The sequence below is a fragment of the Panthera tigris genome, chromosome B1, assembly GCF_018350195.1.
Source record: "Panthera tigris isolate Pti1 chromosome B1, P.tigris_Pti1_mat1.1, whole genome shotgun sequence".
In the NCBI taxonomy this organism is placed as follows: Eukaryota; Metazoa; Chordata; class Mammalia; order Carnivora; family Felidae; genus Panthera; species Panthera tigris.
In genome coordinates this window covers 87,335,531-87,350,047 of record NC_056663.1, presented here as the reverse complement: position 1 = coordinate 87,350,047, position 14,517 = coordinate 87,335,531, and the positions used below count along the sequence as shown (strand labels likewise).

The 14,517-nt window shown below is 38.7% G+C and overlaps 1 protein-coding gene across 4 annotated transcripts in view; it reads right to left on the bottom strand.

The window, feature by feature from the left end:
* SLC7A11 (solute carrier family 7 member 11) overlaps positions 1-14,517 on the bottom strand; it is a 92,617-nt gene that overhangs the window by 19,647 nt on the left and 58,453 nt on the right. For 2 of the 4 annotated variants that reach the window (XM_042983897.1, XM_007091800.3), the window contains exons 9-11: positions 13,943-14,039; positions 12,286-12,435; positions 10,853-11,030 (exon numbers count right to left, since the gene is read on the bottom strand). In XM_042983897.1, the coding sequence (XP_042839831.1) occupies positions 10,853-11,030; positions 12,286-12,435; positions 13,943-14,039 (425 nt within the window). Of the gene's footprint in view, positions 1-6,605; positions 11,031-12,285; positions 12,436-13,942; positions 14,040-14,517 lie in introns of those variants that run through there. The other 2 variants (XM_042983896.1, XM_042983898.1) reach the window with 2 other exon arrangements.

Below are 14,517 nucleotides of genomic sequence, written 5' to 3'. Positions count from 1 at the left end.
GGCAAGCTCCCCTCCATTAAGCCCCAACCTCAGAGTCCCTAGCTACTTTTTGGCTATCATTATTGGGATTGTGCTACTGTAGCCCTGAGCCCTCCCCTCACAACTCGCCCAGGTCAAGACTCTGAACTGTCATTGCTGCTCAGAGACGGACTCTTACTGTCCTGCCCCCTGCCCCCAGGTTCCAGGTCCTGGCTCTGATTCATCATTGCCAGGGGCACTGCCACTACCCTAAGTGTCACTCACTTCCTGTGTCCCAAGTCACACTTTGGCTACCATTACTGGGGCTGTTCCACTATTGCTCTGAGAACTCCCATCCCAGGACTCTGAACTGTCATTGCCAAGGTGGGCATTTGCTTCCCTGACCCCTGTCCTGTGGGTTCCAGGTCACAGTTCTGACCTATCATCGCTAGGGGCACTGCTACTACCCTGGGCCCTACCCCTCAAGCTTCAAGGCAGAGCTCTGATCCATCACTGCTGGGACAAGGCTACCACTGCCCTTAACCCTACCCCCCCAGGTCTCTGGTTGTAGTTCTGAAATGTCATTGCCAAGGCAGTGTTGCTACTGCTCTGTGCCCGGATCCCTGGGTCCCAACATGTGCCTTTAACAGACCACTATCAGAGTTATGCTGTTGCTATTGTGAGTGCACTGGTGCCAGAGTTGAGATTTTCACCACATCCTCAGGCTGTGCTACTTTGCCCCTCTGGGCCCAAGCCACCACTGCACTCTGTTATGCCAGGACCTTTGGCACTGCTGCATTCCCTCCTGCCAGCAGGAGCCACGGTTGGTGAACTTTTGAGACCCAGGTACCAGCTGCATGGGATATCTGCAGACGCCCACACTGTAGACATCAGTGCTACAGCCACAGCAAGCACACCTATGCCTCAGGTTCCAGGCACGGTGGTCTAATCTGAGGATGCCAGCTCCAATGCTACTCTGGGGGCTCTGAGTGCCAGCATGTCAGACCAGGTGCCAAGGAGGGACTCCTTAACTAGAATTTCCTTCTGTGGGCAAAAAACCCCACTAAGGCTATCAGCGGACTTCTTAGCAGAAAACTTGCAGACCTGAAGAGAATGGGGTGATATATTCAAAGGCCTCAAAGGAAAAACAAAACAAAACAAAACAAAAAAACCAAAAGACAAAAAACTGCCACCAACCAAGAATACTTCATTCAGAAAAGCTGTCATTCAGAAATAAAGAAGAGTAAATATTTTACCAAACAAAAGCTGAAGGAATTTATAGCCGATAGACTTGGCTATAAGAAATGCTAAAGAGGGTTCTTCAAGATAAAAAAAAATAGTAACATGAAAACATATGAAAGTGTAAAATTCACTGGTGAAGGTAAATATATAGTCAAACTGAAAATACTCTCGTATTGCGATGGTATTGTGTGAATGACTTTGAGATTTGCAATATGGTTAAGAGACAAAATTGTTGAAAGTAGCTATGGGTACAATATTTTGTTAATGGACACACAATGTAAAAGATGCAGATTGGGACATCAAAATTAATTGTGTGGCGGAGGCAAGTAAATGGGTAAAACTCTACTATGCAATTGAAGTTAGGTTGTTACCAGCCTAAAATAGATGGCTATAAATATAAGATGTATTATGAAAGCCTCATGGTAACCATAGAGTAAAAACCTATAATAGATACCCAAATGTTAAAGAGAAAAGAATCAAAACAAACCACTACAAAAATATCATCAACTCATAAAGAAAGCAAGAGAGGAAGAACTAAACATAGGAACTACAAAACAATCAGAAAATAATTAACAAAAAGCCAGTAGTAAGTTTTTATTGATCAGTAATTACTTTAAATACAAATGGCTTAATCTCCAATTAAAAGACACAGTATGGCTAAATGGATTAAAAAAAAACAAAACAAAACAAGATTTGTCTACATGTTACCTCTAAGAGACACATTTAAGCATAAGGCCATTCACATGCTGAAAGTAAGGGGATGAAAAAAGATAATTCAAGCAAATGGAAACCAAAAGAGAGCAGGGGTAGCTATGCTTATATCAGACAAAATAGACCTTAAACTAAAAATGGTAAAAAGAAACAAAAAAGATGATTGCATAATGATAAAAGGATCAATTCATCAAAAAGATACAATAATTTTAATCATATATGTACCCCAAACTGGAGCACCTAAATATATTAGGCAATTATTAAGGGAGAAATAGACAGCAATAGTAGAGAAATTCACTACTCCAGTTTCAACAATGGATAGATTACCCAGACCAGAAAATCAATAAGGAAATAATGGATTTGAATGATACTTTAGACCAAATGAACCTAACAGACATATATAGAACATTCCATCCAACAATAGCAAAATACACATTCTTCTCAAGCACGTACAGAACATTCTTTAGGATAGATCACATGATAGGTCACAAAACCTTGTTAGCAAATTTAAGAGGATTGAAATTATACCAAGTATCTTTTTAACTGCAATGGTATAAAGATAAAATCAATAACAAGAGGAAAGCTAAAAAATTCACAAATATGTAGAGATTCTCCTGAACAACCAATAGGTCAAAAAAGGAATCAAAAGGGAAATTAAGAAATATAGTGAAATTAACTAAGAAGAGGACTCAAAAATTAAAATAATAAAAAAAGAGGGGGCATTTTAACTGATACCACAGATATACAAAGGATTATGAGAGACTTCTATGAACCATTATATGCCAATAAACTGAATAACCTAGAATAAATGGATAAATTCCTGGAAACATATGACCTCCTAAGATTAAACCATGAAGTAAAAAATCTAAACAAACCAATACCAAGTAAGGAGATTGAGTCACTAGTAAAAATCCTCCCAACACAGAAAAGCCTGGGGATAGATGGTTTGCACTGGCCAAACATTTAAAGAAGTGTTAACACCAACCCTTCTCAAACTGTTCCAAAAAATTCTAAAGGAAGTAACACTCCCAAATTCATTTTATGAGGCCAGCATTATGCTGATACCAAAGTCAGACAAAGACATTATAAGAAAAAAATACTACAGACCAATATTCCTGATGAATACAGATGCAAAAATTTTCAACAAAATATTAGCAAATAAAATTCAACAACCTAATAAGAGGATCATTTACCTATCATTACGTAGGCTTAATGAGATGCAAGGATGCAAGGATGCAAGGATGCATTAAACATAGTACTGGAAATCCTAGCCAGAGCAATTAAGCAAGAAAAAGAAATAAAAGGCACTCATATCAGAAAGATATAAAATGATCTCTGCTCACAGATGGTGATCTCATATATAGAAAACTCTAAACACTCCACTAAAAATCTGCTAGAACTAATACATGAATTCAGTAAAATTGTAGGATACAAAACCAACATATAGAAATCAGTTGCATTTCTATACAGTAACAACAAATTATCTGAAAGAGAAATTAAGAAAGCAATTGCATTTACAATTACATCAAAAACAATAACATATTTTAGAAACAAATTTAACCAAGGAGGAGAAATACTTGTATACTGACAATTATAAGACATTGATGAAAGAGATTCAAGAAGATACAAATAAATGGAAATATATCTCATGTTCCTATATTGGAAGAATTAATATTGTGAAAATGTCCATATGACCCAAAGTAATCTACAGATTTAATACAATCCCAATCAAAATTCCAAAGACATTTTTCACAGAAATAGAAAAAAACTATCCTAAAATTTGTTTGGAATAACAAAAGACCCTGAATAGCCAAAGGAATCCTGAGAGAGAAGAATTAAACTGGAGGCCTCAAAATACTTGATTTCAAGCCATATTACAAAGCAACAGTAATCAAAACAGTATGGTAATGGCATAAAAAGAAGCACATAGGTCAAGGGAACAGAATAGAGAGCCTATATATAAATCCCTACATATATAGCAAACTAAGTTTTGACAAGAATGCCAAGAACTCACAATGAGAAAGGAGAGTCTCTTTAATGAATTGTTCTAGGAAAACTGTATATCCACATGCAAAAGAATGAAACCCTAGCTTGGGCCCCTACCTTACACCATTCACAAAAATTAACTCAAAATGGATCAAAGATTTAAGTGTAAGACCCAAGATCATAAAATTCCTAGAAGAAAACATAGGGGAAAAGATCCTTGATATTGGTCTAGGCAATGATAAGTCACTAAAAGTACAGGCCACAAAAACTAAAACAAGCGTGGCTATACTAAACTAGAAAGCTCTGCACAGCAAAGGAAATAATCAACGAGTTGAGAAGACAACTTACTGAATGGGAGAAAACATTCACAAATCATACATCTGCTAAGGGACTACTATCCAAGATAAAGAACACCTACAACTCAATAGCAAAAAAGAAAATAATCCAAATAAAAACCTGAATAGACATTTTCTTCAAATGTCATACCAAGGTATAGGAATGGCTAACAGGTAAATGCAAAGGTATTCAACATCAATAATCACCAGGGAAATGCACACCAAAACCATAATGGGACATTACCTTACACGTGTTAAGATGTTTTTTTTTTTTTCAAAAAGACAAGGGATAACCAATATTGGTGGGGATGTGAAGGAAAGGGAACCCTTATACACTACTGGTGGCAATGTAAATTGGTATACCCACTATGGAAAACATAATGGCAGTTCCTCATAAAACTACCTATGATCCAGCAATCCTATTCCTGGTGATTTGTGCAAAGGAATTGAAGTCAATATCTCAAAGGAATATCTGCATGCATACCTATGTTAATTGCAGCATTATTCACAATAGCCAAGATATGGAAACAACCTAAGTGTTCATCAACAGAAAAACGGATAGGAAGATGTGATTATACACACACACCCACGTAAACACACACACAATGGAATATATTCAGCCATGAGAAAGAAGGAAATCCTGCCATTTGCAATAACATTATGCTAAGTGGGATGAGTCAGAGAAAGACAAATACTGTATAATATCACTTATATTATAGAATCTAAAACACTGAACTTGTTAAAATAGATGGTAAAAGGATGATTGCCAGAGTTTAGGGGGTCAGGGAATTGGAGAGATATTGTTTAAGAGTACAAACTTAGTTATGGAGATCTAATGCAAAACATAGTGCTTATAGTCGACAATATTGTATTGTAAAAATTTCTAAGAGACTAAATATGAACTGTTCTCAATAACAAAAGGAAATGACAAAGATGTGACACGATAAAAGGCGTTAACTAATGCTAGTGTGGTAATATTGCAATATATAAATGTATCAAACCAACACATTCTACATCTGAAATTTATACAATGTCATAACGTCAAGTATAACTCAATTAAAAAAACAACTTAACTAAAAGAAGGGGCTTAGATTAGAAAGTAGTTCCCAAAATGTAATCACTGGACTGGGATCACTAGCATAGGCTGATATACCAGAAATGCAACTTTTCAAAGCCTTATTCCAGACCTACTAAATTGGAAACTGAAGGTGGGGCCCAGAAATCTGTGATTCTACTAGACACTAAAATATAGAAACTAGTGGGCTGGATGATCTCTAAGGTTGTTTTATCTTGGCAATCCTAGAACTCAGCAATGCTAGTTTCTCAGCGTGTTAGTTCTTGTTCATCTCTGATCTTTGTAATCAATCCCTACAGAACCTCTTCAAACTGCTACTGATGCTGGAGCCTCTAGAGCCGATCTTCTTGATAGTTTCAGACCCACATCGTCTCTCATCCAGACATACAATCTTTCTCCTCTTTCATGACTTGTCAACTGTAATAGTCCCTTCCAAGCAGTATTTCATGTCACGGCAAAAGGTATATTTTTTTATCCTTTGCTTTGCAATAGTGTTCTTCAAAGTTGTTTTTCTTCACGCACTAATTTTTATAATATACATTAATTATAAAGAGCCCAGCACAGTTCTGGCAAATGGCAAACTCCATGTAAATTTTTCTTGAATAAATTACATTTGTTAACAGCCTATTCTATACTGAGATGTGTGTGGAACACAAGGGAGTGCTCAAGGGTAATAAAAATCCATGTTTACAGAAAAGGGAAGTGGTAAAATTACCCAAGAAAAATAGATTGTGGGAAGGTAAGTATCCATCAATAGAATGGGATATATGGCTTTTGTAAGCAGAGAAGGAACCAGGGCTATCTGGTAGGTTGAAACAGTAGGAGAGTTCAGGCATCTGCAATAGTGGATTGCAAAGCAGTGAGGTTAAATTTACATCCTCTCCAACTCTTCCTCCCATGACTGGCTTGTGTGTGTGTGTGTGTGTGTGTGTGTGTGTGTGTGTGTGCGCGCGCGCGCTCACTTCTGTGCATGTGGGGGGAGTGGCGGGGGGAGGGTTGCCTACTCACATTTATCCACTGAACAAAAGCCTTTTCCAAAAGTCTGTTTCTGCATTCTGGGACCCCCAACCCTTTGCTTTCTTAGACCTCTTACTTATCCATGTCACAACACAGCATCAGTTTCAGAGAAAAGGAGAACAACTTAGAGATCCTGATGCTTTGCTAGTGTGACATTCTCCTTTCTGAAAGCTCAATTTAGATCTTCTATTCAGCAGCACACAGAGGGGCAAAGAATCTGTCTTCTGGTTCTGCACACCCATTCCCTTCTTCCGTGTTCAATCAGTTCTGTTACATTCTCTCCTCTGACTCTCATATTCTCTCCTGGGATCTCAAAATTTGAATAATTGTCATCATAAAGGAGGTTTGGGCAGAAGTGACTGATTTTGGCCTGAGTAAGCTGTTAGAGCTAAACCATCTTCTCCTTCTAGGTCATCTACATCCATGGGGTCAGACAGAGGTACTCAGCAGACCCAAGTAACCCTCTATAGAAGCTTCCTGCTTGCCCAGAAAAGATGCAGAGCAAGTGGAATTCAGCTGCATCCATGCTCATTTAAGGCTTTTGCCTTTGGAGATAATCAACTCCATGACACTATCCTTTCAAACAAAGTTGAGCCAGTGAGTCTGAATTTGGTGTTTTCAGTATCTGCAAGCCCCAAGAGCAAATAGCAATTGCAGTATTTTTAGCTTTACTTTTCATGTTCAGTCATTTTTGAAATCAGCTGAAACAACTAACCTTGCAAAAGCTGATTTACCCAAGAACACTTGGTACAAGTATGGGGACCTGTAGCCAAAACGGGCTAAGTCTGTGAAGTATTAGCACAAAACCAATCTTCTCCACAAGCCATAGTAAAAATAACAGTATGTGTGTTGTTTTTTGTTTGTTTGTTTTATTTGTTGTTGTTTGTTTTTGTTTAAAAAAAAAACAGCTTCCAAAACATTTCTCATGCATGGTTTCATTTTAGCCTTACAGTGAAGATGGTTTGGGCCCCTGAGCAATGTAGGCAAGCTTAACTAATTTAAAATATGGCAATGCAGTCTTCTTGAACAGCCAGTCAAATGCATTACACAGCTTTCAAGGAGGTATCATAAACGAAGTTATCGTGACTGTAAGAAGCATATGATTTTAGAACCCCAGAATTACAAAGTCATTGTCTACAAAGATGGCCTAGGATCATTTTGCTGGTGCTCCCAAGTACCCTTCTTCGTAATCAAAGATGTTGCTTAAATACAGTTACCCTCCATATCTTGCCCTGACAAGAGGGACCAACTTCCGGTCGCCCCACTCATCTCAGCCCTGACACAGTTGGGCTGATAAATAGGGGCAGCCAAGTAAAACAGCTGCTGCTGGCCCTAGCCAGGGCTGGCCACGTCTAGCTACCTCTATGTATTTGAGTAAGTCAGTGGGGTGTCTGCCCCATTTTCCTTGGGTGAGAAGCTCATGTTTCTATAAATACATTTAAAAAAATACCCAGAAAAATTCACTACTCTGTCACAGATGGCAGAAAAATGTGTTCTGTGTATCTGACTATTCCCTTAAGAGCACATTTTCTTTTCACCCTAGGAATCCTATCAAACAAAATGTGGTTCAACACTGGCATCCTGTGGCCAGAGAAATTCATCAAATCTCAGAAAATCTCAGATCCTCTGGTTCTGAACATTCCTGGCTATCTGTACCGCGTGGCTTTTTTCACCATTTTCTGAAGGCTGTTCGGTCACCTCACATTGTTTGCGGAAGCACCTTAGGCAAAGATGTATTTTGATCAACTATCATTTCAGAAGGCTAACCTGTTCATGTATATTAGGGTGAAAATAAATGACAACAGAAGGTCTAAAGAATGTTACCCAACAACAACAACAAAAATTTGATATCAAATCACAGATGCTCTCCAAGTTCACACTGAGTTTTTTTCCTAATGAGGAGGCAGTTGGGAAAAGAGGCAAGGTAGTGGGCAAGACTCTGCTGTTTGTGTGTCTGTGTATGAGTGTTTTGTTTTGGCCAAAGGCGAGGAAAATACTTGCTATCGCAGCAATAAATATTATGAATTTTCTTTATTTTACTACAAGAATGCCGCCTAAGAGGAAAATCAAACAAAATTATGGAGGATTGTTGTTTTTGCTACTCACTTTCAAGGCAGCTATAAAGATAAAGGGTTACAAGGCTCACAGTTTAAAGGCAGAATTGCCATGCTCCCTGGTAAGACTTAATGGCTTTTTTGAGATCCAAATAACCATTAGGGGACTACTGCATGGCGGCTGCTTTCACAAACGGCTACACTAAATTTGGAGTCCTTGGAGATGTTTGAAACATCATTAGAGACAGAAAAACAACAAAAAACTTCAACATCACATGAGCGTGGAAAACCATCAAAGAGGGGTCAAGTGTGAAAAGTGGGTAGCTGGCATGCACTGACAAAGAAATGGTGCAAAATACGCGCATGTTAGCAACAGGAAAGGGCACTGAGGGTTGCCTGCCTCCCAACAGGAAGAACACAATCCCTACTACGTGGGGGAAAGCATGGAGTTGGCTCTTTCATCATACTCCTTCTCATCATAGCCCAACTGTAGGAGTACTAGCTCTTTCCTCTTCAGTTCTCTGGCTTTTCCATGGTGCTCAGGGGTGTGAACTGTCTCTGGCCAGGATCTGAGATAGACCCAGTCCTCACAGTGATGAACGCTAATTCGTCTTAAACGTTGGTCATCAGGATGGTAGTTATTGTTCAACAAGATTCTTTTTCCTTTCAGAAAAGTTTCTATATTTGCTGCCTACCATGGAGAAAACGGAACTAAAAATATCCCACAGAAAACTGGTGTGATCTAACAAGAAATCGAGCTTAAATACCCTGCTAGACAATCAGTGTGCCCGTGTTAGCCTTGAGGAACCCAATTTTTATAGTAATACCTCTTCAGGGAATAGTGTTACCAGCTAGAAAACAAAATTCAGATATAAATAGCAGTGTAAGGTCTAAATATACCAAATACCAATTAAAAGCTAATAAAGAGTAGTATCAAAAGTCTATTTTAAATGGCTGACTTCTAAATGAGTTTCTGTAGCACACTAGAGAGTCAATATGTAGACATATTATTGCAGGGTTTTTTTTTTGTTTGTTTGTTTTTGAGTTTTAATAACACTGACATTATTTGTTCACAATTTTATCAGAGATATCAGAAATCTCCCTGAACTTTTTACCAGGTTTGTAAAAATTAATTACAGTAAAAGAAGTAAATTCAAGTGGGTGAGAACAAAAGTTGTTTTCTAAACTCCCCTAACTCAGTAGCAAGAACATGGTTGTTCCTCTGGCTATATTTTTCACTTCTCTCGTGTCCTTCAGGTGCCCACTCTAGAAAGACCATGGACTTTGACGTCCAGCAGATGTGGGTTCAAATCCTGGCTCAATGGTTTAAAATCTTTACACTCAAAAATAAATTCTCTGTCTCCCTGAGTCCTGTTTCCCATCAGACATAGGACTAATAAGCACCATCTCACATATGGCGCTTGTGCAAGACAGAACAAGATGAGGTAAGGAAAAACCTCACTCAGCAGAGCCCTGACAGATAGGTAGGCTGTCAACAGAGGCTGTCCTAAGCACCCTTTCTATCTACTCTCCCCAATATTTCCTCTCCTATATTTCTTCTCCCTGCAATTTACCTGGTCCCTGAGACCTTTTAGGTTTTCCTCTTTAATATCTTTCACTTTCTCTTGGACCCTGCCAGCACCATCCATGATCAGAGCCTTCTCAGTCCTTATGCAGGGTTACCATGGTAATTACCAATCGTGGGCCCTTTCAGCCTTGACCCTCTGTAATCCATCCTCACTGTACCCACAACGATTTTTATAAAATACAGCACTGCCTGAATTTGAATTCTAGCTCGTCTACCTAATATCCGCATGACTTGGAACAAGTTATACGAATTCTTCTACTGTATAACTCAGTATCTGGAAAATGGAGATAATGATTTTTCCTACTTCAGAAGGTTGTTACAAGGATTAAATAAGGTCATATATGTGCTAACACACAGAAATCACAACATAAATGTGAGGTATAATTCTTCTCTTCATTGTTCTTGCTGTTCTTACGACCCTTTAGCGATTCCCCATGCCTATGAAATAGGGTTGTGTCGTAATCATGATATTTGAGGCCTTTGCAGGGCTCTGCCTAACTCCCTATCACTCAGCAAGAGCAGGTTATGCTATAGAATCAATAAGCTGAGCTCAACCCAGAGTAAAAAATAATTAGGTTAGTAAGGGATTCGAGAAAGCAATTAGGTCATTTATAGAACTGCTGATAAAATTCTATCTAAAAAAGCTCTCTGAAGAAGTGATTAGAGCAGCTCAAACTAAATATCCTGAAAGGATTGAGTGGCTCTACCCTAAACATCCTTCCTGCTGCTTCTTCTCCTAGTTCTAATTAACATGTAATAATGTATTTAAACTAGCAGTTGCCTTACTCATACTTTTAACTTTAAGGTGCATGTGTGTATGTACACATAGACGGGTCTTCTACAATATAGTCTCTCAAGAGGTCCTGAAACTGTGTAAGAGTCTTACCTGACAGTCTTCTAAACCACTTGGGCTTCTTGTCCCATATGATAAAGAGATAGTATGCAGGGACCCCAGTCAGAGTAATGATGAAACCGATCCCTGTACTAAATGGATCCGAATACAGGGAAAGGGCCACCATGAAGAGACATGTGAAGGAGAACAAAGCCGGGATGAACAGTGGCACCTGGAACACAGCACAAGGGGGAAAAAAAAGTCACTTCAAACAGTTCCAGAGACAGAAGATGGGTTCAAGAAGAGTGCGTTGGTCAAGTCAGACGATCAGATGATCCCCCCTGGTCATGTGAGCAGGTTACAGGCACCATCCCACCTTACCCTAATAGCAACAGCTCTTTAATAGGGCACAGAGAATGTAGCAAACCTACTCCCTTAAATCTTTTTAAAAAAATCTTTGAAAAAAACAAACCTAGGATAATGAAGTATGTTTCATGAGAGATGTTTTCTTTGAATTGTTTCACTAGTTAAGTACCAGTGTGACTTATGTTTTTGATTTTAAAAGGTTGGCTCTTTGATAATTATGATTAGAATCTGCTTGAATGTAGAGTCAAGAGCACGGGCTGCTTGTTACGTGTTGAAGCCTTTCAGTGCATATTGATTTTCTTTGGGAGACTCACAATAAGAACTGACAGGAATAAAACAGACCAACTCCTATTCAACCGCTAATAAAGATGTTGCCAGCATTAGGCAATGGATGTAATTAGAAACAAATTCTGACAACATGACTGACAACATTATCTGTGTTATTTCTTAAAAGCAAATAGATAGTGAGGTCAAATCAATCCATGAACGTTCAAGGCTAAAGGAGATGAGAAACATATTCATCAACTCTCGCAAAAGGAAATGTTTAGTCACAGTAAAGGGTATTCTATTAAGGATACGTTGATTCATCTTCACTTTCCCTCTTTATTTTACATTTTTATTCCTTCTAGAATATACCTTCTAGGATGTATAAGAAGAGCAACATAACAAGTCATAACATCTAAGAATACTTAAAGTGCCTGTTTTGTAAAGTAGCATCCTTTTTAGAGTTTCAATTAGTGACGATTCCATATGTATCTGCTTCTGTCTTTCTCAGCATGGCTATCCACAATTACTCAGCATAAAAACACAAGTATCCCATACTTTGAACACATCAGGTCATTAGACACATTCAAGAGAAAGCAACATGACAAATGTCCTATATATCTACCACTTTTCAGAAATGTGACATATAAAGTTAGGCACCGCACATAAACAACTTGCTGAATTATTTTTCCAAGCTAAAATAAATCCGATAAGAAGGCACTGCCTGCAAGAGTTAAGCATTTTATTCCAGAGGATGCTGCCCCCCGCCCAAGTTCCTCATCATCAAGTTATGACTAAGGGAGGACTAGGTATTAGGGGAAAGATTTATGTAAACCCATCAAGATTACTGAGGTTACCTTGAAAGGACGATGCATCTCTGGGCGTTTGTATCGGAGATAAATCAGCCCAGCAACCGCCAGCCCAATAAAAAGCCACCTGGCAAAACTGAGGAAATTCAACAGACTGTAGAGGTCCCCCGAGAAGAGCATTATCATCGTCAAGGGGTGCTGGGGGGAGGGGGAGAAAAACCACACTCAGTGAGTTAAGAGAGAACACAGCTGATAACAAACAATAACATCACTACAAATTATGATGATCTTTTTCATGATTATTTATACTGATAATCTACCACACTGATATTCTGTATTTTCTGCTCTTATACTCCATTACGCAGTAGCAGCGTGAGAAGAACACCATTACCACTTAATCAGAGAGAATTTTATGTGGATGTTTAGTTTTTAGTCGGTTTATTTATTTATTTTTTTTCATTTGAGAGAAGAGAATGTGTTTTCAAAGAGTAAAACACCGGATAGTCAATGACTTAAATTTAAAGATCTAGAGACTGAGAGGATTGGTAAATAACTAATGCCCCAGATCAAAAGTGTGACCAATTAGAAAACGCGCAGAGGGCTCTGTAAATGGTTTCTGAGAGGCCCTTGGCTATGCACACACATGAAACACAGCCACTTCTAGGGGATTCTGCCGTCTCCCGAATGCAAAATATTGACCTTTTCTTCCTCCACACTTAACTCTGCCCGTGTGCTTGCCATGTGTGACCCTCAAGACTGCAGAAAAGAATGAAGCACAGAGATCAGCTTAGCAATGTCTCTGCAGCTGCACATGCCAAGGACAGCACCACTGATAGCAGAGGCTTAAAATGAAAGCCCTCTTCACCGAATAATACATTCTGTTCCCACAAGTGACGTTAACTTCCAGATTCCGCACAGAGAGGATGCATACTTTACAAAGAAATTTCAAGGAAACATTCTGAAACAGATTAAATGCATAGAGCAAAGTGTCCAATGTATTCTACTCTGCTCCCTGACAGCAGATTCCATTTGACAAAAATGTTACAAAGTAGTAGGTAAAAGTGAATATAACATTGCCAATGGGTATTTGAGGACTTTTATACCTTGCACAGTCTTCTGTACCCGACCCTTCACAACTACTTTTCTCTGCATGATGAATTCTATAACTCGCATCTCAGGTTTGGTGCTTTTATTTCTTCCCTTTAGAGGTGCACTCAAATATTTCCCTTTTTTATCACAGAATCACTGCACTGTCTAGGATTTCATCCAATTTTGCCTCTAATTTTGCGTGCATTTCATTATAAGGGGCCTATGATATGACATCTTGGTGCTGTTGGACTGTGGCTTTTAGCTCCACTTTCAGTATGTAGAAATGGGACTCGTTCTACATTCTTTTCTGTGAGACTCTGTGTCGATGACAGAAGCCAAGGTAATCACTTCCCTTAGACCTCACGCATTTCTACAAAGGTGCAAAAGAAGTGATGTGGTTATTGTCCCACAGCATCAAATACACATCAGAAATACTGAATAAGAAATACTGGGAAGCGATGGAAAATATCCTGCCTCTCACTCTCCACCAAGATATATATAGATCCGATTTAGCAACGAATAGAAAGTAAAGCACTAGCTACAGTCTGGTTTGAATTCCTCTTTGCTAACCCATTATTCAAGCTTCTATCTAGGTATACTTTTTAATATGCATTACCAAAACAATAACAGCTGGCAGAGGAGTGTGCTTGCGGACATGAATCATGGAGAGGATTTCTGGAAGGTGACCCTCTCGAGACGCAACATAGAATAACCTGATGGGAGAAAAATGTGGATGGAGTTGACTGGATAATTGATCATTTCAAAGGGAAAAATCCAGAAACCGAAGAGAACACTTGCATCTAATTGTATACCATATGGTTTGTCATTTCTTAGGAGATCACTTCGGTTTCACTTTTCAGATAAGGCAGAGAATCAAGAGAAATCTGACTTCGAATTTCAGAAAATCTACCAACACATTACATTATTCTTTGAGGGGAAACAATAGCAACATTCGACTCAGCATAGTTCTCCCTACATGTAAATAGCTGAGGGTGAATCTAGTTCTAGATTCTTAGTATTGTATGCGTGCTGTCAATCCAATCCAGCCCAATACATACACCTACACACACATACACGTGCACGCGCGCACAGACATGCACATGTATGACCTTATATTTGTATTTTTCTGATTGGATTTTAATCTTATGTTAAAATAAAGGGGACTTTTGCATCAAACAAAACAAAAGGGAC